Source organism: Typopeltis vanoorti, chromosome 2, assembly GCF_054136105.1.
Source record: "Typopeltis vanoorti isolate ZY-2024b chromosome 2, IOZ_Tvanoo_1.0, whole genome shotgun sequence".
NCBI classification, from domain to species: domain Eukaryota; kingdom Metazoa; phylum Arthropoda; class Arachnida; order Uropygi; family Thelyphonidae; genus Typopeltis; species Typopeltis vanoorti.
This window is the reverse complement of record NC_143550.1, coordinates 96,126,054-96,149,567: the sequence shown is the minus strand read 5'-3', so window position 1 is coordinate 96,149,567 and position 23,514 is coordinate 96,126,054. Positions and strand designations below refer to the sequence as shown.

Genomic DNA, 23,514 nt, shown 5'->3' with positions numbered 1-23,514 from the left:
GGGGGGGGGAAACTAGGGGAAAGAGAGAGTGGACTCTTATGTCGCGCAATTTAGCAGGTTGCTCACTTCAAGAAAAGAAATAGACTGAAAGTATATTTTCGTGTAATTACTTAATTTTACCAATTCGGCTACCGAAAAATAATAATAATGATAACCTTCTGCATTGCTAGATGGTTAGTAATTTAGAATTAAAATTACTTATTTATGCATCCAAATTACTTAGTTACGTATATATTATGTGCTTTGTTTTTTTTGTTTCAGTATGTAGATGCCAACATAACCAATAATCAGAGACAGAAAAAAAGAATGCTGTAGAAGTGTGACCCTACAATTTACTAGAAGCTGTATTCAAAGGCTTATTTATCATTGGAAATATCATTTGGAATTTTTATCTTCTTCGTACATAATATGAGAGTCCTCATATGAAAATTAGGCCACAGTATGAATAATAAAGACAGTAAAACCTCTCACAGTTTATGACAACTTACTTTTGCTAGGAGTCGAATTATGTGCATTTCGCGAATGAATTAAACATCGCTAAACTTACTAGAATGCGAATATAAGTGAATAATAAATACTACTGTCAACTATTTTGTACTGACTGAGAACTCTTCCAGTTAATTACACTGTTGTCTGGAATACTTATCTCTCGAAAAAGGAATAATAACGTTAAACAAAAATAAATTAAAAATACAGTGGATGTCATCTTATCTTACCGTGGCATTACTGTAACTTTTGTTGATCGATTCCATGATTTTCCGAGTAACGCGTGTTTTTTATAAAGTTAATTTAATTTTATTTTTTTTAGTTGAAACGAGTGAAATTTCATACCGCCTATTAGCGATATGTATTGGGAGCAAACACTAAACTCGCAAGACTGAAGTTACAATAAATATTAATCAGAAATATGTAATTAATTACTTTTTAAAACCAACAAATTTTGACCCACTTTTTTCTTGGTAATTTATGGATTAGTTAGATTTGTTTCCAGTTAATCAGAGAGAACAAACAAATCTTCAACTTTTCTGATATTATACGCCATACTAAGATATTATCGCAAAAAGATATGCAAGAAGATATTCTTTGATCATAAGTGTCGTATAACACAATCAAGAGGTTGCCCTCATAGAATACAATATAGATCTTCATGCTTTGCCTGTTTTGTTTTGTTTTGTTTTTTAACGGAGAGAAATTTCAGAACATCTGAGTAATTTGTATTATTAAAAGCGAATTTTAGTGATTCGATACAGCTCAACACGTGAATCTAAAATGTTTAGTTGACAGATTTGAATACGAAACTTTATCACTGAAACAGCTGAAAAAAGGGGAACATGTAGATGTTTGAAAAGCCGATTTGATACAGAAATTTTCATCAAAAATTTTATTATACCTTTAATTTTTTTTATAATCAAAATGCCCGTGGATAACTGGGCTTTTATAAGTGTTTATTTTGTTTTATTTTACTTTGTTTTGTTTATGAACACCCTTCTAAAAAATACATTTTGATTTAATTTTTTTTTAATATTTCAAAATTTTTTTTATTAAAACATAATTTACAGTTGCATGTATTTATATATTTTTTTTTTCTCTTGAAAAACGAAAATGATTAAATATCTTTTCTTTTACATATTCTTTATATAAAAACAATATAATGAAACAGCTTAGATTACTTTATTAGGAGGGGAAGGAAAAGAGATAAAGAACTGGTCCTTTATTGCTCGCCAATCGAGAAATTCGAGGATACAATCCTCAAAATAGTTAACCTGTGCAGTATGCATTTCATCACTGTTCCATTAAAGACTAAAATGGATAACAATCATTAAATTGTTAAGCAGTTCTAATAACTTCTCTTTAATTTTCAGGATGAAATGGATAAATTTCTCCTTGATGAAGATCGTTATTTTATTTGTAATGTCTCTTTGAGTCTTTATATTCGCTAAAACTATACAGAAACGTAATACAATAATATATAAACACGTGTGTTGCTCATTTAACTAAACCCACTTGGCACAACCGAGTATTACGCTGCACATTGAAACAGGAACAATATTTGAAATGTATGTTTTCATGTTAACAGTTTTTTAATAAAGTATAAGTAAGCTATATTTATTTACAATTACAGCCAAAAAACACTTCAAGTTGTCCCTGAATTATTCTTTTATGTCACGTACCTCCGACTGACTTGTGTCTCAGGCTGAACAGTGAAGGAATCTATTAATATTCTGTTTAAACAGATGGAAACTTTGAGGAATACTTCATGAAGAAGAGAGCTGATTTGCCAAAGTGCTTTTGGATAGCCTCAAGGAATTTTGGAGTGTTTTTGATAGGTTGATTTGACTGTATAGATTCTACGAAAACAATGAAGGCTATAATCAAGATTACTATCTGCTGAATGCATTCTCTGATCATTTTGAAGAATGAGAAATTTAAAATTTAGAGGAAGAACTCTTCACCTCCATCCGAAAACAGTCAACTCACCTTTAATCGTAAAGTCCGATTCTCTCTCTCTCTCTGTGTCATACTAAGATGGGAGTCTAATCTAGTCTTTCCAGCCTGTGGGCATCATCGCTGCCTATGTGACCTATGACTCTTTTGCCTCAGTTGAAAAGGTCGTCCACAAGTAATTATTTGGCCTGATTCTCGAATGTAGGTCTTTCTAATCCCTCCCCCATCAAAAAAATAAAAATAAATAAATAAAGTGTTTTTCTCTCAGTTGTGAAATCAATACAATTCACATTTTGAATAAATAGTGTTCCTTTGAGTGTCACTTATAAATAATTAAATGTAAACTACCAATAGATTTTAAAATTCTAGAAGCGTACAAATTAAGAAGTGTTTCATAAAGATCTGACTGCTTGCAAATACTGAAAACTCTAAAGCTAATTTAAGGATTAAAAAAAAAACAATCAAATATCATTTACAGAAGAATTCACGTTTTTTTTTCTTCTAGATGTTTCAAGGATTCTATACATATTGTAATACGCCAAATATTCATTCTGTATTAACTCCTTCCGAGTAGTGCGTATGCATCCTCATTCACTAATAAGATGACTTTCTTTAAATCCTTTCTTTTAATTCACTAAATGTTGTTGGTGTGATATCCCTTACGTGAAAAAGATGATGCGAATAAAAGGTCTAGACAAGAGTTAGAACTGCTGATTAGCCGACTGAAGCACTACGATGAAAGTCTAATATATCTATTATTTACTTGCCTTCTCCAATTTGTGTTTTGAAGGGATAAAATCCGAGATGGTAAACGAAAAATCTTCTCAGTCTTTCGGACTGTGAAAGAAAAATCGAATCGAGATGTAGTCAGTATAAAAACCCCTAACTCACTTTGAGCTGAAAATGCCTTAAGAAGATTCCTCGCTTCAGAAATAGGATTGTAAGACTTTTTCTGAACGGTATAAAAGGTTTCGTTGTCGTTTTGGCTTCCCTATGAAGATGCAAAATTCGCGAGACCTGAGAGGTCCACGAATTTTTTTTTTTATGTGGACGTGCCTTTTCTTGCTAATTTAGTATAAACTAAATAGAGGGAGAATTCCTGCTTTAACTGAATTTTAAATCGTCTTTAAAATATCCATTACTTCAACATACATCGATTACGCATCGAGTAATGGCTTTTGAATCAAAGATGGAATTTTCATTTTGTTTTAAAAAAATAGAATAAAACTATTAATCCATTTGTGTCTCTTGAGAGTGTTTATACTATGGTTTAGATGCTGAAGATTACCATTATTTCCGCTCCCTTCTCTCAAGAAGAAGAAGAAGGGAAATATCGTCGAACCCTTCTGTCATTATTGATTCAGATGAGAAAAGAAGAAGTAACCATAACCATAAAAATGAATAAATAAATTCTGCTGGTCTTTTCATCGGAAGTGCATAAAATAAAATGACATAAAAAAAGGTCAAATCGTCAAAATGCCTGCTAATCAAGTTTATCTTTGTTAAGCGTTTAATTCTATTGCCGCTTTTCCTTTCCTATTTCATCGTCTTCCTTTTCGTGTTAGACTCAATAGTCTATCACGGCCAAGTTAATTAGCATGTTTGGAACCTAATTAATGCTCTAATAAGGCGGTTAATCCTATCATGTGTGTTAATGTTTGTAAATTGCGTGAGTTCTTCTGGCTGTTTTGAGGGATGAAATCCAAGTTTCCGGGAGGGGAAAAAATCTTCCACGTCCGTATGAGACCAGCTAATTCACCTCAGTTGAAAAGTTCCCGATGAAGGTTCTTCGTGTGCTAGCCGAGATTCGAAACCTGGTCTTTCTAACCAAACGGCATCATCGATACCATCTGAGATGCAAAGGCTCTCGCTGTTCACTGTTGCCTGAATATACGTCTTGCTTTTATTATTAAGCAGAATTTCACAAGTTTTAATCTTCTTTATCGCAGTAACGCCAATTCTATTGGTATGACACTTTTCTAGTTCCTCTGCCAGGTTGGCTTCTTTTCTATTGTTAATTATTACATTGATGTTGCTTATTCTGCTGATGTTGAACTTGTTCCAATATCTTACTTTTCACTGTTCCATCTGGTTCACTAATGAAAACAGTCAGCATGAAGTTTCACCGTGTTGTGCCAACCTGTGTCTTGGTTTAAACCAAAAAAGAATAGAATTTGATTGGCTAGGTCCCAAATAGCCAACTTATCCTCGTTCTGTATCCAGGTGGATACCCACCAACAGTGTGTCAAGGAAGGCGAGGATTGGAGAGTGAATTTAAATTTCGATCTCATGAAGAAAATGTATGAATTATCCCACTGCAAAAGTAAGAATTTCGTTGTGTTAAATATGTCTACTAAAGTTCGATTTCATCCACACAAAAACAAAAAAAAAGCTGAACCCTAAAAGTTTAAATGAAGATTTACAGTTTGAAACTTTTTTAATTTTATAATTGCTTTCATCCTTCATAATGAAGTGTATCTATAAATGATTTCCTCCAGCTATCTAGTCTGGAATCGGGATAGTCATTAGACTCAAGTAAATAATTTATTCCCATCTTACATACCAACGACCCGCCTTCTCTATTAGAACACTTAAGGAAAACGGGCAATGAATGAAAAACAGGCCGAGGATAATAAACACAGGGTGAGGTAAACACAAGCTGAGAAACGCAAAAATCTAAATATCAATTAAGAAGTCTCGGGTCATCCACGAAGGTAATCAAGCAGATGCTGCTGTTGAATCAGAAGCAGGTCCAGTTTGGTGTCACGAGCAATCGTGCAGAAACCCAAGCACCTGGCCGGAATTGACGATGTAATGCATGTGCACGTCTTGTTTTCGGGCCTTGTGCTCCATCGCGAACAAGTGGTGATATCATTGTTACGCACCCATTTCGATCCAAAGCAGGACAAGGAAATGATTGATAGCCGACCACTTTAATAATTTCATGAATGGAGGATGGTGATGACGCCACAATGGAAGTAATGGTGTCGGCTATGACTGCGTGTCGAAGGTGAACGACAGGAGTGGCAGGAAATTCCTCAGATGGAAATTTAAATTGTGAATTAAACAAACAAAAAAAATTTAGTTATTACAGAACTGTAGGCAATAAAACATCAAATCCTTGAAAACTATGAACGGTTCATAATATACAAAGAGATGTCTATTTAAATGGAATGCTAGTAAAGATACAAAATTTTGATTCTGTTAAAAAGAAAAAAAAAAAGGCAGATGCTGATAGGCGTAATACGAATATAGTGCTCTAATGGCCGCTTACCATAACTGATGAAGTTTCTCAGTCTTCGAATTAATACATTTTCAAAATTCAAGACGATTTCACCTTTTAAACAGCTCTTTTTCTTTTGATCATAAGACAAGTGAAAGCAAATTAGGATTATTTCTGATTCCACCCAATTAGGAATTAAAATGAGCAGATGCTTCCTATTCCCCGATATGGAAGTGAGAAAGAAATATTAGATTAACTCAAAGAAGGATGAGGAGTCACAAAAACTTTAGTCTCAAACTCATAGACTTCTGCTTGGGATGTGACAACTTATTCTCTCGAAGGGAATCTGAATCAATTTTTTTCAACAGCTTGTTGTCGTCCTTGCCTAACTATTATAGATATTTTCCTGTATTGCATTGGTGGATGCCCATATGATCCGGCCTCTTGAATCTCGTCAGAAGCTTTGTACAATAGAATTTTCTATTTTCAACCTGCTTTACATTTTTTTCATCTCATTCAACTGAATTCATTTACTTATGTCAATTATCCCGAACTTTTTACTGAAGATCCTTCCTTCTGTAGATCTAGATCAGACTATTTGTTCGACGGGGAATAGATTAAGCTAAAGAAATATCGTGTTTAGATAGCGAATGAAGATACTTAGAGAGTCCCCTATATTCTTAAATGCTGAAGAATTTATTTTATTTTATATATTAAGAAAAATACATTACAAAACAAATCGTAATAGCTAGCGCTCATTTAAAGAAAAATACTGAAAATACTCTTTTGTTTTAGAACCCCCCAAATAATAAATAAATAAAATACCCACAAAAATTGCTCAACTTTAACTTCTTACTTATGCCAAATTTTTAGCAACTCAAGGAAATTCGACCTAAGAACAACAAAAATTTTTAATATACTAGAAATCATTGCATTTTTTTTTAAAGTAGCGGAAGCCAAAAATGTGAACATGCAATATCCGCTTTATTTCCCTATTTGTTTAAATCTTTCAATGTTGCTCGTCTGGTTGGCCGAGTAGTCAGCATTACTACTCAACAGACTGCAGGTTCATATCCCTCCATGGTAGTGAATGTTTCTGTTATCTTCAGTCGAGAGATTAACTTTATCGCTTATGGAAAATTTAAAACGGCTCGAAAAAGTTACATGTGTAGCTGTATAATATTGTTTTTGGATTATTTTCAAAATAAATAAAAATACAAAATCTAATAAAAAAAAATACAAAAAAAATCTTAGTCCAGTTGCGAATGCAGCATGGGTTTACAAAAACCTTTAATGAGTGAAAATAAAAAAGGTTGGGAATACACTGCGTGGAAAGAAGTTAACGGACACCATAGTGTGAGGAACAAACAGCCATAGCGCCCACCTTAATAAAATGTAGGACTTCCTTTCGCTGTGCTGACTGCAGCAATCGCACGGGGAATTCTTTCCACAAGCGTGTGATAGCAATCAATGAGAATTTTGGACATTCTTCCTGTAGCTATGTAATGAGGTCCTGGACTTTGTGGGGGCGGATGCTCCTTGACCTCACCCGACGCTCCAGTTCATCCCATAAATGTGCAATAGGTTTGAGACCAGGACTCGGTGAAGGCCAGTCAACTGTGGAGACGTTTATTCACAAATCATGCACTTACAGTAGCAGCAACCTTATGACACGGTGCTGAAAGAGTGACAATGGTCAGTTCCATAGAAACGTCACAAAGTAGGAAGCATTGCATTGTCCTGAATGTTCAGATACCTCTGGGAGTTCAATGTTCATGGCATCACAAACAGACGTCCGAGGACAAACCAGGAAACACAGGACCCATACCATCACACCGTCACCTCCGAATTTCATATTTAGGGTTAAGAGCTCTGGTAAGAGACGTTCACTCGGCAACTGCCACATCCATACCCACCCATATCCTTGGTAGAGGATGTAGCATAATTCGGGGCTCCATGACATGACACAGCTTTCCAAATTTCCACGTCTCACTGTACATGCTCTTTGCATCACCGAAGAGGACGAAGGGTAATGTAGAGCCTACCTTTTAGTGCAGATTCGTGTGTTCCAGTGGATACCTGAAACTCCGCATTCAATGTGTCGTCCGACGAATGGTGAATTTTACAATATTATACTTCGTAGCGGCCTACGATCAAGTTCCGTGAGTATCGTTGGTCGTCTACTGCGGATGGTACTTGCAGTTGACGTCCTGCATATCCATCTCAGTATGGTTTCACACTGTTGACCTTGGGTGACCTAATTTACCTAATTAGGCAAATTGTTGACGATTCCCTCCTCGCAGCCATTTCACCCGGAAACAGTTGCACTGACTTGGAAAGAAGCATCATATTCTTCCAATTTATACTGGCTACATCGTTACATGGCACGATGCCCCTTAGGATGTCCGTTGACTTCTTTCCAAACAGTATATAGTTTAATGCTGTTGGTTAGTAAAAGGTAAAATTATCCTGGAATCTTACTCTATAAATCAACATAGAACTTCAGGCCTCCAACAAGCGGCACCCTCCATTGCCGAATGGTTGGCTGCGTTAAATTCACTGTTCCTGTTTACTACATCTCTTTCAAAAATGATATATGTCGGTTACTTCTCAAATTTTAAATACAATAAAAGGTTTTTTAATCTAATGTTCAAATAGACATTTCGAAAAACTACTTGGAAACAGAAGAAAATGAAAGTATCTTCCTTTAAAATTTTTCTTCCTTTGTGGATAAAATTGTGCTTTTTTATGTATTCTACCATGACATTGGAGATCAAGTGTCTATGGAACATTCTCTGCATCTCTGTCACATCCTGGCTGGTAAAATCTTCCACTCTTCACTCACTACATCCATATTCTTAGGAAAATGCTCTGCTTGAGAGTGCAAGAAATGAACCTTAAAAATTAACTTAATTTTTCAAATTTCTGAGACTATTTTTAACTACGTTTCAGAATCAGAACTTGTATTGTTCTTTATAATTTTTTCCATCATATTTTTAAACCAGTTTCATGCTCCTGTTTTAAATGTAGGCATTGTTCCTTAAAACCAATTAATCGTTTAAATCAGTTTTCTTCTTTCACAAAAAAAAATTAATTAATATATATTTACTAAAATAAAGAGCCAAAAGCTTCACTTCGGCGATGCAAAATTATCTAAATTGATCAAGTCTGTGGAACATCCTCTGCATCTCTGTTATATCCTGGCTGGTAAAATCTTTCACTCTTCACTCACTGCATCATGGGAAATTGCTTAAGCCTTTTGACTCTTTATTTTAGTAAATACCTCACGCACCGACCGAGAGTTCGCTTACGGAAAATACATCTCTCCAACGCTTCGAGTTCCTTAGTACAGAAAGTTTTTGCTCTCTAGGTTTCTGCCTAGTCTCTGACGAAAACCAAGGAATTTGAGATAGCTGTCAAGCTAGTGAAACCCTATAATGAACCAATAGGAAGCATATATATATATATATATATATATATATACCAATAGGAAGCATATATATATATATATATATATATATATATATATATACAACTGAGAAAAATGACTATATATATATATATATATATATATATAGTCATTTTTCTCAGTTGTGTTTCCTGATAGTCATTTTCATACTAAGGTTATCATCCGAATTTTGAATTGAAAAAACCGTTAGCGAATCGAAAACGAACTGGAAGATCGAATTTCAACATACTGTACATCTGTACACGAATCTAGGACGCTTACATGCTAATGTCGCACTCAGAAGAGTTAAAAAAAAAAAAAAAAAGAAGAAGAAGAAGAAGAAGAAGGGAGATTGTGGAACTCAGTTGCATATTAGGAAATCGAGATGAGCGAATTCCCAAGAAAGATTTGAAATTGTTTCCGTATAAAATCCAACGGGTGCATGAGTTTATGGCAGAAGCCAGACCATCTTTGCTTGAACTTGTAAATTAATAAGAAATTTTTTGGAAACATTGCTCATGGGCAATGATTATTTCCACTTGAATGCCTTGTCAAAAAAAAAAAAAAAAGGATCCTGACTGATTTAAAACGAAAATGTCAATTTGGGCTTCGAAAAATCCTCAGAAAATATATGAACGACAAATGTATGTTGTTCGGATAACTTTACGGTGTTACAGCTTTGTAAAAGTCATCGTATTCTACTTGTCTGAGTATAATGATGGCTATTGCAAGAAAAATAAACTGGGGAGTAATCACGGAAAAATGATAAATGCATTTGTGTGTGTGTGTGTGTGTGTGTGTGTGTGTGTGTGTGTGTGTGTGTGTGTGTGTGTGTGTGTGTGTGTGTGTGTGTGTGTGTGTGTGTGTGTGTGTGTGTGTGTGTGCGCGCGCGTGCGTGCGTGAGTGTAGGGGAGTGCGCCGGCAATATGTGAAATGTGTGCGACGCACATAGGCGTCAGGATAGTAAAGGCGCCAAAGATATCAGCCGAGGAGGAAATACCTTTTAAAAATATTATTCATTAATTATATCAAAATAAATTACATTTTCGTTTAAATTTTAATTATATTTTATACATTTGTCTTAAACAAATTATTCATAATCACTTATTTGTTATTATTCCTTAAGATCTTATTTTATTCTGATCCTAGTTCTAACAAGTAGTTTAGCGTAAACAAGTAAACACTTGAACTAGCGTAAGTTTTCTATTTACAGAATGACGCCCGTTTGAATTTGTTTAATCTTGTTCACACTCGCATTTGTTCTAAACATATATATAAGAAAATCTGCTGCCTTTTTTAACTTTATTCTATATTCTGCTGTTATCAGCAGAATATAGGCAACATCTTGCAATGTACCTGAATCGTCATGAGAAAAATTTAAAACATTTGATCAATTACAAAAAATGGACAGAATTAATTACATCCTTAAAAAATAAAACTTATATTGATCATTTGCAACAAACAGTTTTAGATAATAAAAGGAAACGTTGGTATGAAGATATAAATAAAAATAATAATTTTGTAGTACAGTTTTTAGGCAAACAAAATTAGCTCTTCGTGATAAACGTAATAAACTTTACGATCGCAACAATGGCAATTTTTTTAAAATGCATTGAGATGGTAGAAAAGTTTGATCCTTTTATATCGGAACACACGCGACGTGTAGCTAATGATCCTGACTTTAAAAATATGCACTCTTATTTAGGAGATGAAATTCAAAATGAAATACTCACTTTATTGGCATCAAATATTGAAAATAACGTTTTTATAAAGTTTTTATTGGGGGAGGGGTATAGGAGCGCCAACTAAAGTTTTGCACACAGGCGACGGACACTACTGGTGCGCCGCCCCTGTGTGTGTGTGTGTGTGTGTGTGTGTGTGTGTGTGTGTGTGTGTGTGTGTGTGTGTGTGTGTGTGTGTGTGTGTGTGTGTGTGTGTGTGTGTGTGTGTGTGTGTGTGTGTGTGTGTGTGTGTGTGACTACACACTTACAGCAGCTCCATTATACTCATATGTGGCTTCAAAAAGGAGGTATGCCATAGCATACACCAGGGTTTCCCAAACTGTGTTCAGCAGAAGGTGAATACGTATTCCGCAAATTCTCCTGGAATTAGTCATTTTAGTTTTCTAAGCATTTTTCATGAATACATATTTTGTAGTGGAAATATTCTGAGGAGAATAATATTCGTGAATATGTATAAAAGCTCAGACCCAGAACGCCTAATAACATCTGTGTATCGTTAATTTTCACACATCGAAATCTTTAAACATTCGGGAAAGGGAATACCGCTGTTTATGACCGATCATAAAAATTGTCTGCAAGCCGATTACAACAATGGGCAGCGTATCCTCTGTTCTCAAAACTGAAAGAAATAACATCTGTGTTGCAAATGTTAGTGACCAATCAGCAAGGAAGTATAAAGAAAATTTTTCCCCTAAAATTGAAGATCAAGGTAGTCTGTATCCGATTCTCAAATCTAATAATACTTTCTTTGCAAATTCGTATTGTAGGGTGAAAATTTCGGAACTAGTGCCATGATTTTTTAAAAGTAATAGGCCTGCAGATTTAAATTTTAATATGAATAAGAGACAAGGGACTTTGTTAATTTTGCTATTAAGAAATCTCTTATTGGAGGTGTTTGGGACGCAACAGATAGTGAGTCATCCACCACCGCCAGCCTACAAAGCGATCTCCAGGATATACAAAAGCAGGGGAAAACTACCAGCACACAGGAGAAAAAGTCTGCATTCACTCGTAAGTACTTATAATATTATAAATTTTTGGTGATCAGAATGGAATATGTCAATGAAAATCAGCACAAATTAATTTAATGATGTTAGACTGGGAAACTATAATATGCTACAAGATCGACAGTGATTGATATCTGATTTAAATGTAATTTTATATTTGTCTCCATGTCACACCGTATACATAAGTGTACTAATACTCTTTATGATTATGCCATAATTAATTACTAATATTATAATATGTTAATAATCAATTAATAATTATTAATTAATACATTATAAAATAACCAAGGGGTTCCGTTAAAATTTCTGGATTTGTGAAGTGTTCCATCGTAGGAAAAGTTTGGGAAACGCTGGCACACACAATGAGAGAATCTTCTAAAGACACTTAACGTCGATCAATCTCAAGGTGACATCGGCTGGTCTGTAAGCGGTCGCTTGACTTGACGGCTGAAGGCATTTCTGTGGGGTGTTTGAAAGAAATAGTATATGTTAATAAGCAACAAATGCTACTAGATGACCTAACGAATAACAACAGAAGCGACACCGAAGCACATTAACGCTAGCTGTTTCAATGGCAGCGATGGGAAATTTTATGCGAAGATTTGTGAAATTACAAAAAAAAAAAAAAAAAAAAAAAACATTTTTGTAGGTCTGTATTTTCACTGTCCCATTCAGAATTCCCATACATAAGAAATGGTATCGAGACAATATGGCCAAACACCTATAAAATGGGTTAAACATTCTCTTTTAGCCAAGAAGACAAATGTAAGTACAGCCTCTTAACGTCCTTTAAGTGCCAAGCTAGTAAAAATGAAAGCATATCAGTAAGTAGCACCTGCCATCGAATGAATAAAGTATACTGAAGGCATGCGATTTTTGAATTTAACGAACGTGAGTTTTTTGTTGATCCAAAATCCTCAACATTTACTGTCACCCCAGGCTAATCTGATATCCAGAAGACAAGTTGAAAAGACGGACTCGATTTGTGTGATATCATACGTCTTTATTGATCACGTATACGTGACGTTTCACGCATGCTTCTTTTGGATACCACCAGTCATATTGACGGACAGTGTGGATCAGAACCGACTAGCCAAGCGGTGGCTTGAAGCGACACACCTGACACTGCATCGCTTAAAACATATATGGGAAAGATTCTGATTCTCTCTCTCTCTCTCTCTCTCTCTCTCTCTCTCTCTCTCTCTCTCTCTCTCTGGCCATAATTTTAGATTTTCCCTCTCAGGATCCCAAAACATGCCATTCTCCATCAAGATGGCTCTGTGAGATTCTTAAAATGCAAAACTAAAATGTCAGTCTAAAATCTCCAGATATCGAACTGCTAAAAATAAAAAATAAAATAAAATAAAATAAGAAAACCTGATTTCGATTGTGAACCATCCGTAGCTCAGCCATTGACAACAGTACTCTTAGAAAGACGTGGATTCGAATCCGCTCAGGGAAACGAAATTACTCCGTGTTCCTTTTCAGTTAATAGGAATACGAGTTTGCAGATAGGATTAATTAAGTTTCTCCATGAAATCAAATTACTTTTCCGTGAGAGGCCACTGAGTACAACACGTTGAGGAAGAAGATGATGAGGATTTCATGAACTTTGAACTTAATTGGTTGATGGACTGAGTCCTTGACTCTTTATCCCTTCATCTGGATTTTAGATTGTGGGTGATGACATTATTGTGGGTAATTTTCCCGCTCATTGTTTGCATTGAGGCCGTATCAGCTTTCTCTTGCGATGGAGGATTTCGGTTATTTTATGTTTGAAGCGATCTGAGGGCTTGTAGTCCGCTGCCTGTCGAATTAGCTGATTTGGGTGATTATCCGTGATTGTGAAGAATTTCTTCGCAATACCTGTCATGTAGGTCTTAATATCTGGAAGATTGGCTTCTTGATGTAACTGGATGTTTCTGATGAACCATGGTGCATTAAATTCTTAGGCATTTATTCTTTATTATCTGAAGACTGTTGATGTTGCTTTTAGTCGTGTTACCCCAGGTTGGAGAGGCGTAAGTTAGTTGCGGTCTTATTACCGATTTGAAAAGGAGGATTTTGTTGCTAATGCTTAGGAAGCTGTTCCTATTCAAAAGAGGATTTCATGTTTAAACTTTTAGTTATATGTATAGAAGTGATATATCAATATCTCTGGTGTGGTAGAAAAGACTTTAGAGAAGTTGGTAAGAAGTAGTATACAGAAATGAGTAGACAAATAAGCTATACTCTGCAAAGTGCAGTATAAGTTTACTAAAAAAAGATCATGTTTTAGCAATTTGCTCATATTTTATAACAATGTTACGGCCGAGTTCGATAAAGAGAATGGACACACTATGATAATATTGGATTTTTCTAAGGCATTTGATACGATACCACACGAAAGTCTGTTGCATAAATTGGAGAATATGCGATTAGAATATAAACTCTTGATTTGGATCAGTGAATGGTTGACAGACAGGTATCAGAAAGTGGTATACGGTCGGTGTGAATCTGCCAGATTTAAGGTGACCAGTGGTGTACCTCAGGGTTCAGTCCTTAGTCCGTTATTGTTCAATCTATACATTAATGACATTACGAAGAGTCTAACAGGAGATGTGAGATTGTTCGCCGATAATGCAAAGATGGGCAGGACAATCAGGGAAGCTACCGATATCCAGCACTTAAAAATTATATGAATAAGGCTAGAATTTGGGGAAATGCAAATGGCTGTCAATTTAATGTTAGTAAGTGTAAAGTTATGTGCTTTCCTTAACCTTAAGACCCATCACGTGAAAGTATACTGGGATTCTAATACTAATTTTGCAGAATAAGATGGTTTATCTCATGCCCATTAGAATATTTTATCAGTAAACAGCGTGTGTTCTGCTGGCTTGTTTGCATTTATAAAAAACACAAGTTTTCCCGAAGGTAACACCGACCATCTCCGTATGAAGCCGCTGACTTATCTGTTGAAAAGCTCTTATGAAGCCATTCACGCCGTAGATGGGATTCTAATCTAGGACTTTCAAACTAAATGACATTATGTTTCCAACTGGTTATGGTGCAGGTTCTGTGAATCGGTCTAATATTAGGTAAAAGTAACAGTATTAAGTAAAGGTTAGTGAGCCAGTCTCATGCAGAGATGAAAGGTTTCTTCTCCAGGAAATTCTGGTTTTTAATGCTGAAAAAATAAGCAAAGGAGACCAACGAATATGCACAAATAACAGACATAATATACTGGTATCACAAGTGGTATACGAAATCGTAATAAACTTCCTAGCTGAAATCTTTGTAGAAAGTTCTTTCTTTAAACAAGTTTCCGCAAACAAGTTTCCGGCCAAACGTTTAGTCCTCGACTTAGTGAATATAGTGTTTACACGTGTTTCATTAAATCGTGTAGATAAATTTGTGGGGGGAAAAAACTTTATATATTACTTTATTCAAAAGCATTGTTATTAATATATAAATAAATCATTCTGCTATGTACTCATTTTCAAGATCATCTCTAGTAAATAATTCAGAGGACACTCTTTTGAGAAATTTTCTCTTTACCGCCATCTATTGACAAAGAATGGAATTAACACTCTGAGGAATATCATGGGAATTTTTTCTAAGTAATAAGGGAATTAGAAAAATAAAGTATTTCACCGACATAAGCACTATTTACTCATTTACTAGTATTATTAACAAGCATTATAAATTATAAATTAAAAGCAGATGTAGAAGTATACATAATAACCTTCAGAGGGCTCAATAAAAAATATAATTGTGCTTTCTGTATTCTACTTCAATAGTACAAAACTACAATTAATCCAGCTCAGGCAAGCACATCCCTCTACAATATTGAAAGTCAAGATATCTCAATGCAGGCATTTCTGGTAAACATGCTATTTCAATTACAAAATCCATTGCCTTTATTTTGGTTCGTACAGTCTTCTCTTCTTTCTCACGATATGGTTTAAATGCCTGAAGTATTTCCTTCACCTCAGCAAACACTAACTGTTCTTTAATCTTTCCATGTCTCATAATAAAGTCTTGTTCACTCATGATGTAATTAAGTGTTAGCATTCTTCGTATTGACCATGTCAGCTCAGTGAGTTGTTGAATGCTGGCTTGTTGCAGATTATTTCTTATCCACAATGATAATGCTTTAGTTGCATTTTTCAAGTGTTCTGAATTAACTATGAAATTATGGTAAGAAAACTTATTACACATGGAAACAATAATTTCTAGAGTAGCAAGTCTAACTTCCGCAAGTGGTTCCCCATTATTCAATATAACATATAACTCTTTCAAAAGAGGAAAAATTGAATTTGAGCACTCTAATAAAATATGATTTTTCAAATTTTGCAGTATCGTGTTTAATTTATAACACAGATCGCCTTTAATGTTCCAATTCTCCAACATCTCTTTGATAGTGTTCCCATATCTGAAGTTATGGGTAATACATTTTGAACAGCGTGGACAATTTGCTCCTTTTTTCTTTCGATGAGATTCATTCAACCATTCTAATAAGTATTTATTCTCTACTACATGTCCACAGTCAACTAACAATACATATCTATCTTGGAGGTTCACATCGGTCTTTTTCACTAACATTTCACTTTCACAGCAGTAACAAGCTGATGGACAAGGCTCTCCACAAAAACCAACACACTGATGACCACATGGGTAGATGTGGGTACACGGTTCGTTGCAAGGAGATCTGTCATACTTCTCACCACACTGGCGAGTGCAAGCAATATGTTCACACTGCCATGGACAATGCTTTTTGCATTTGATGCAAGGACCATTACATGGGTTGGGGTAGCGATAATGAGGACAACGAACCAAGCATCGCAAGGCACAGGAGTACGATACTCCACAATGTTCTTTACATGAGTGACCACAAGGTAAAATCTGCGTACACAAATGTAAGCATTTTTGATGTATTTGCAAATAGAATCAATCAGAACATTTACTAGGACACTTATGTCCACAATTTAAAATGGTAGTGCACGGTTCAGAACAGAACTCAGTACAATTAACTGTAGAATTCTGTACATGCTTGCAGCATGAAATCTTGATCTAGTGTCCGCATGAAGAACTGACAACAGCAATCATTTCCTTGCAAATCTCCTGTAACTTATCTTTATCTAGCATAGCATACTAACTACATTCAATCTCTACCTGATGGCCACATGGAGAAATAACAACATTAATTTCTTTGCAAATTTCCTCTAACATATCTTTATGTATCATGGCATACTCGCTATATCTAATCTCTACCTGATTGCCACATGGAGAACTGACAAAAATCATTTCCTTGCAAATCTCCTGTACCTTATCTTTATCTAGCATGGCATACTCACCACATCCAATCTTTACCTGATGGCCACATGAAGAAGAAACAACAATAATTTCCTTGTACATTTCGTGTGAAGAAATGAGAAGTGAAGAAATGAGAAATGTGAAGAAATGAGTTTAATGAATTTTCCATGTGGGTATCATCTAATCTTTACATGATACCCACATGGAAAATTCATTAAACTCATTTCTTCACATCTTCTGCTTAGCGTGCCTTCATCTAGTAAACCATATTTGTCGCAAAACATTTTTACTTGATGGCCACAAGGAGAAAGTACGATATAGTTTCCTTACATTGAATATAGTAAGTTCAAGTAATATTGCCATGTTCCTTATTAACAGGAATTTTATGACCACATGGTAATAGATTTTCATAATGCAATTTCAACGTTTTTGTTTTGTTTCCATCAACCACTCGTTCAGATGGATCAGCACAAGTAGATTTAAAAGACACCTCTTCATTTTCAAATAACTGATCATTCAAAAGATCTTTCAAACAAGAATGTTCACAATGTGCTTTTCTATGTGCTTCGTCAAAATAACATGTCTCTGTACATTGACGACCACAAGCAAACAAGTAACCACAAGGCTGTAAACAGATCAGAAAAAATTCTGCTTCACTTGAAGCCTTTCGCAATGTTTCTGGATGCTTTGAACATTGGATGGTTAATGTCGATCCAATAACATCCTTTTCACTTAACTTTTCAACTAAGGAACACCATAGCTTATTCTTTCCAGCAAAAAGCTTAAAATTACCAAAGCAATACAGACCATGTTTAGCACGTGACAATGCCACACAAAGGCGATTACTTGCATTCAGGAAACCAATGATTTCTGAATCGTTGCTTCGAACAAATGAGATAAGAATAATATTGTTTTCTTCTCCTTGAAAATTATCAACAGTGGATGCTCGTACACCAAATATTTTCTCTTTCTCCATCATCTTTTTAATGAGAAGCAACTGGTCAACATACGGGACAAGAATGGTGATTTCTGATGGTTGGTACTCTTGTTCTAGGAGATACTTACAAAGACCAATAAGGAACGTTGCTTCTTTTGTGTTTGAATAACTGTTAGCTTCGTTATATTCATCTTCAGAATATTGGTGACATACAAAAAACATGTTGTGCTTCATTCCCCTTATGTCTGGATAGTTGAATACGCTAGGATGATTTTCCAACGTCGCATACATTTCTGGTACTAGCAGCTCAGCAATTTCCCTTCGTATTCTGTGCTGTAACTGGAGAGTGTGTGATGGTATACCATTATTGAAGAGTCTTTCAAATATTTTTTTGCCAATTCGTAAACAGAATTTTTAGGTCTCAACTGTTGTTGATCCCCTATCATGATTAAATGCTCAGCAGAAGTAGATATCGAGGAAACGATGTGTCCCTCTAGAATTTCGGCTGCCTCTTCAAACACAACTTTTGGTTTAACCTTGTCAATTAATTGTCTGTTTATGGCAGCCAAATTTGCAGTGAAAATAACAACATCAGCCTTTTCTAAAATCTTACTATAATAAGTTTCCATGACTTCAATACGTTCAACAAGAAATCTGTAATTGGTTTCGTATCTTAAAATTCTATTTTTCAGTTCTGCTTCTCGATTTCTCCTCCATTTCCAGAAATGTTCCCACCAAAGAGGTAATGTCCAGATTTCAACGGTAGTATGTTCTGATACATACTTCTTTTCATAAGTGAATTTTTTCTGCTCTTCAATCTGTACAGATTCAGTAATATTGCTCTGATCACTAACTGTTTTTCTATTTGCATTAAAAATGTTTATCAGTTGATCTGTAATTTCAACAACATCAAGCAAATCAAAGATTACACTTTCATTACTGTCATCAAGGCCATTCCAATGTGAGTTGCAAAGAGTATTACTTTCACTGTTCTTGCTGTGTTCTGGTTTTACTAGATTAAGTTCATTTACATTAGAATTAATATTCACTTTTTTTCTGTAGCATTTGAGTCTTTTTCATGAGCATCAACTGTTATTTTTTCTAACATCTGAAAGGAGTTCCTTGAGTATAATTTAAAATTGTGTTTCTTTTTATTTGCGGATGGAATATATTTTTCTTTTTTCTTTGTCAAAACGTCTCTGCTTTCTTCTAATTCTTCATACAAACAAATTAATTCTGGAGTTAAACACAGCCAATCTTTTACAAGCACCACCATCAGCCATCTTTCATTAGCACCCTTTCCCTGCTCATATTTTTCTGCTTCTTCATCATCTTCTCTTCCTTCTTCTTCCTCTTGTTGAGCTCTTTTCTATAACAAACTTTCTTTCCCCATACTTTTTGCAATGTTGGTTATAATATTTTCTCCACAGTAGAGAGGATTAGAGATTAAAAATTCGAATTCAGAATTCAAAGTAGCCAACTTTTTCTTTAAGGAATCAAACCTAGAAAGATTAAGGTGAAACATTTCCTCATATCTAGGATAACATAATGAATCCCTAAATAATTCTTCAGCTACCATTAAGGAAAGTATCATATCTTTATTAATTGGTCCTCTGTACCGTCCTGAATTTAATTAAAAACGTTTTCTCATAGCATATGTTATGTTGTTTATATGGTGAAGCACTATGTCTTTGCATTTAATGTTGCCACCAAATCTCACATGTTTCCTCGTATACGGAAGTAATCCTTGGAGAAACCGATCCAAAGCATGATTTGTGTAGCAGACAATCAAAATTGGACTTCTAGTTGCTTTATTCATATTCATTAAAATAGTATTAACAATTTTGTGTCCTAAATAGGTCTTTCCAGTTCTAGGTGGACCATGTATGATGCAAATCTTATTTGTTAATGCTAACTGAAATGCCTTCATCTGCTGCTCATCTAACCCAAGTGTGTCTGCGGAAGGCCAAATCACATTACGTATACAACATGTAACAGTTCGTTGTGAAACAGTTTCCATTAAACTCGCTAGTGATAATCGCATTTTATCAATACTTTTTGTGTTCCTTTCGGCCCTTTCAGATTCTAGTGATCTGTAACTTTTCCATTCATTTCCATACAGTGAATCCAATGAGGAGTCACTATTTGAAGAATCATGTGAATAATATGCAACTAATTTCATCTACTTTTCAAGCTTACCTGGATTCATTTTTACTGGCAAATCATATATAGAACCAACATCTAGATAATGAGGTGCAGAATCACAATTTTCACGATAAACTATTACGTCAGCAAGTGCAAACCTATCCTCTGTCATATCTTTCATTGCTTGCAGAGAATGTCGGTATGCTTCAAAGTAGGAATCTGGTTCAAAAGCTGTATAGGAAGACAAAGATAACTTCATCTTCTTTCCGAAGTCAGTTCTTGCTGTCATATTGAGTATTCAACTTTTACTTATTCCATATTCTGGTCTGCGGTTAGAAATACAAACAAAATTCATTTTCTCAAAATTATCTTATGAGAGACAAATTAGGTTTTTTGGTTTCAATTTACTGGTGAATTTCCAATTTACATCTTTTGTGAAATTTACATGAACTATGAAATTAAGTCCCAAATGAGTGTCATATCTTACAAGAGCGACATCATGATAAACATGACCAGTAGTCAGATTAGTTCTGGAGCGATTTTTCAAATGAAGAACTTTGTATTCCGTAATGTCCTCTCTAAAGGAATGCAACATATCTTCCCTTAGAAGTCGAAACTGCACATCCAAATAATCTTCAACGCTTTCATAACATCCATAGATAATGTTTTTACGAAGAAATATGGAATTTTCGATAGACAACGAACGAAAATTATTAGGTGGAGTAATACGAGATTGATGCGTGTCTGTGCAGATGAATTTGAGAAAATATTCGAAAATAATTTTAATTTTTGTTTCTCAAGTTCAATTAACCGTTTTAAAATGTCTTCTGCATTCAAAATATTAGTTTTATTTTTCCAAAGAAAGTCTTTCAAGAATAAAATGAGGATATCCAGTTCAGAATTTGTCACAGATGGCATCCTAAGAAAAAATTCTTCTAGCCGTCACAATAAATTTTTGAGGGACAGAACTAATTTTACCTCTTCAAACTGTAAGTCTTGTTTTTTCAGATATGCTTCCAAATCGGTTTCTTTTTTATTTAAATATTTCAAAATTTCTTTATTAGTTTTGTTTGATACAGCTAACATTTCAATGAAATTGATATCATCAATTCTTTTCGTTTTTCAATTTTTCAATTTCTCACCAGATTTTTCTCTATGCTGGTTTGTTTTGCTTGCTTCTCTGCTCATTACATTACTACTTTTCGCTTGCATATTTCTATCATTAGTTGTTACTCGATTTTCTTTGTTCTGAAATGCTCTGCTGAGATTGCAAATCAATCCTTCAGTTTAACTATCTGGTTTCGTATTGCTGCATTTTACTCTTTACAAAGCTTTTATCTTTAATGCTGATATACAGGACGAATTTTGAATCTATAAGAAAAAAAAAAGATAAATACATATATTTAATAAGAATTGTATCCATCAAATAAATATAAAACAAACAAATTTGTAGGTTTATTTTATTTTATTATTATTTGAATCCTATGAAAGGTAATATGGTACATTAATATTAGATGGTGTGGGTGGGATAAAGGATGGATAATCGGAAACACTCTTGCTCAATAGACAAAGCATGGAACTTTTTTCAAGCCAATTCTGGCTGCCATTAAGAGGGTAGTGGTTACACTATGCAATGAAATTCATCCACCGCCTAAGGACATTTCTAAACATCCATGCTCATAGTGGGATTTGAATCCATGGCATCTTATTTGACAAGTGGATAATTAATACTCACTCGATCAACCAGACTTTGAAAGTAGTTGTATTATTCAGGAAGAGTATTATTCTAGACAGCCTGCACAGATTAGCTTACGAGAATCATCATGGAAGGTAAAGCTCTCTCTATAGACTGAACACATTGGCTGTACTCAGTAATACATTCTGGCAACACACTTCACACTGATCAGTGTGGAGCGCATTGCCAGAATGAATAGTGTATTTACTTACTCAGTTTACAAAAAAAATCTATTTTCTTCTCACTAATTCACATGATTCTTATGCAGCTTCCAGGAATGATCTCTGTTTTGCCACCTACTATTCTGTACAATAACTCACCTACACTAATGTAAAAGGCACCTCTTGTTTAAATATCAGTCGTACTCCTTTCTTTATATTATCTGCTTGCAAATTTCTGCAAAGCATGTCCTCATGCCCAACGTTCTGGAATCTGAGTCATTCATCCATCTCTTGATCCTCTCTAATATTTTGTATTCTCCCAGATATTCAGAGTGATTAAGTGAGTACAGCATTATAGTAGCCCTTTTCTGAATAACTTTCTTATCATCTGGAATGTCCGCTATGCTTCAATTTCTTTTATCCACCTTTAGTACCAGCCAATTCAAATTCTCCCGCAACATTATATTGTAAAATCTCTCATTATACGTTACTTCGTAACTTATCAGGCTCGTTTTTTTTTTTAGTTTAGGAGAACGCACTCATTTTTCTGTAATAAAATTGTATTAAGCCTTTGTAAAAATAATGTGGACATGACGTCATCATATAAGGCCATTAAGTTGTGTTAAATCAGTAAGTCGAATGGTTGCACAATTTAGAGAATGTGAATCATTCTGTAAATATTTTCTTTTGACTTAATTAAATGGTTTGTGATCAACACATTAGACTGATTCTGTCAATGCACTATACTAAAAATTCGAATCTGCATAAGATTTATATGAAGTTTATATGATTTGTGTTTAAGCCACGACTGGTTTAAAGGAAGAATAATATAGGAGGGAAATATGAACGATAACTGTTTTCTCTTTGGTCTGAAAATTCTTATAATCTCACACTCAATATATATAATCTAACTGGCGCAGTCGTAAAACAAATCTATTTGTTACACTATAGGGCGTGGGAGATTAGATATAGTAAAAATAGGTAAATGGTAACAGCCATCAAATAAGACATAAACCATTCAAGATAATTAAATAAAAAGAAAACAACGGCACGGCAGGGTAGACGAAGTACGTAAAATAAAATACAGAACGTAGAATAACAAAATGCCACAGTCTAAATTATTATAAATGGTGCAACCAACAAGACTGAACGTACGTTAACAATATCAGCATTCACCAACATCACCACCAACAAAGAACGGAATATCTCTTCTGAACTATAATCAACATAAATTTAGTAACAATATCCCATAAAAGAACATTACATATGCTGCTAATCACCCTTTTCCTTTGAGACACTGTTTCCCCACTATTACTTTTGTATATCTCTTCTACGCACAAGAGGACACAACACTAAAAGGAAATAGATGCCCTTTG

General features: G+C 34.6%; 1 protein-coding gene across 1 annotated transcript; it reads right to left on the bottom strand.

Annotated features, from left to right (window-relative positions):
- Positions 1-15,657: 15,657 nt before the first annotated feature.
- On the bottom strand, positions 15,658-17,262 carry LOC150109276 (NFX1-type zinc finger-containing protein 1-like). Its single transcript, XM_090402016.1, has 2 exons — positions 17,020-17,262; positions 15,658-16,749 (listed from the first exon to the last, which is right to left on the bottom strand). The coding sequence occupies exons 1-2, from the start codon at positions 17,260-17,262 to the stop codon at positions 15,658-15,660; spliced, it is 1,335 nt and encodes a 444-aa protein (XP_090258142.1).
- Positions 17,263-23,514: the final 6,252 nt, after the last annotated feature.

What these genes read in the sequence shown, in the direction of transcription:
- LOC150109276 (XM_090402016.1), bottom strand. Translation starts at nt 17,262, where the DNA reads ATGTACAAGGAAATTATTGTTGTTTCTTCTTCATGTGGCCATCAGGTA. An exon ending in TTTCTCCATGTGGCCATCAG is followed by an intron (nt 16,750 to 17,019) that starts GTAGAGATTGAA and finishes TTGTGTACGCAG; the next exon opens with ATTTTACCTTGTGGTCACTC.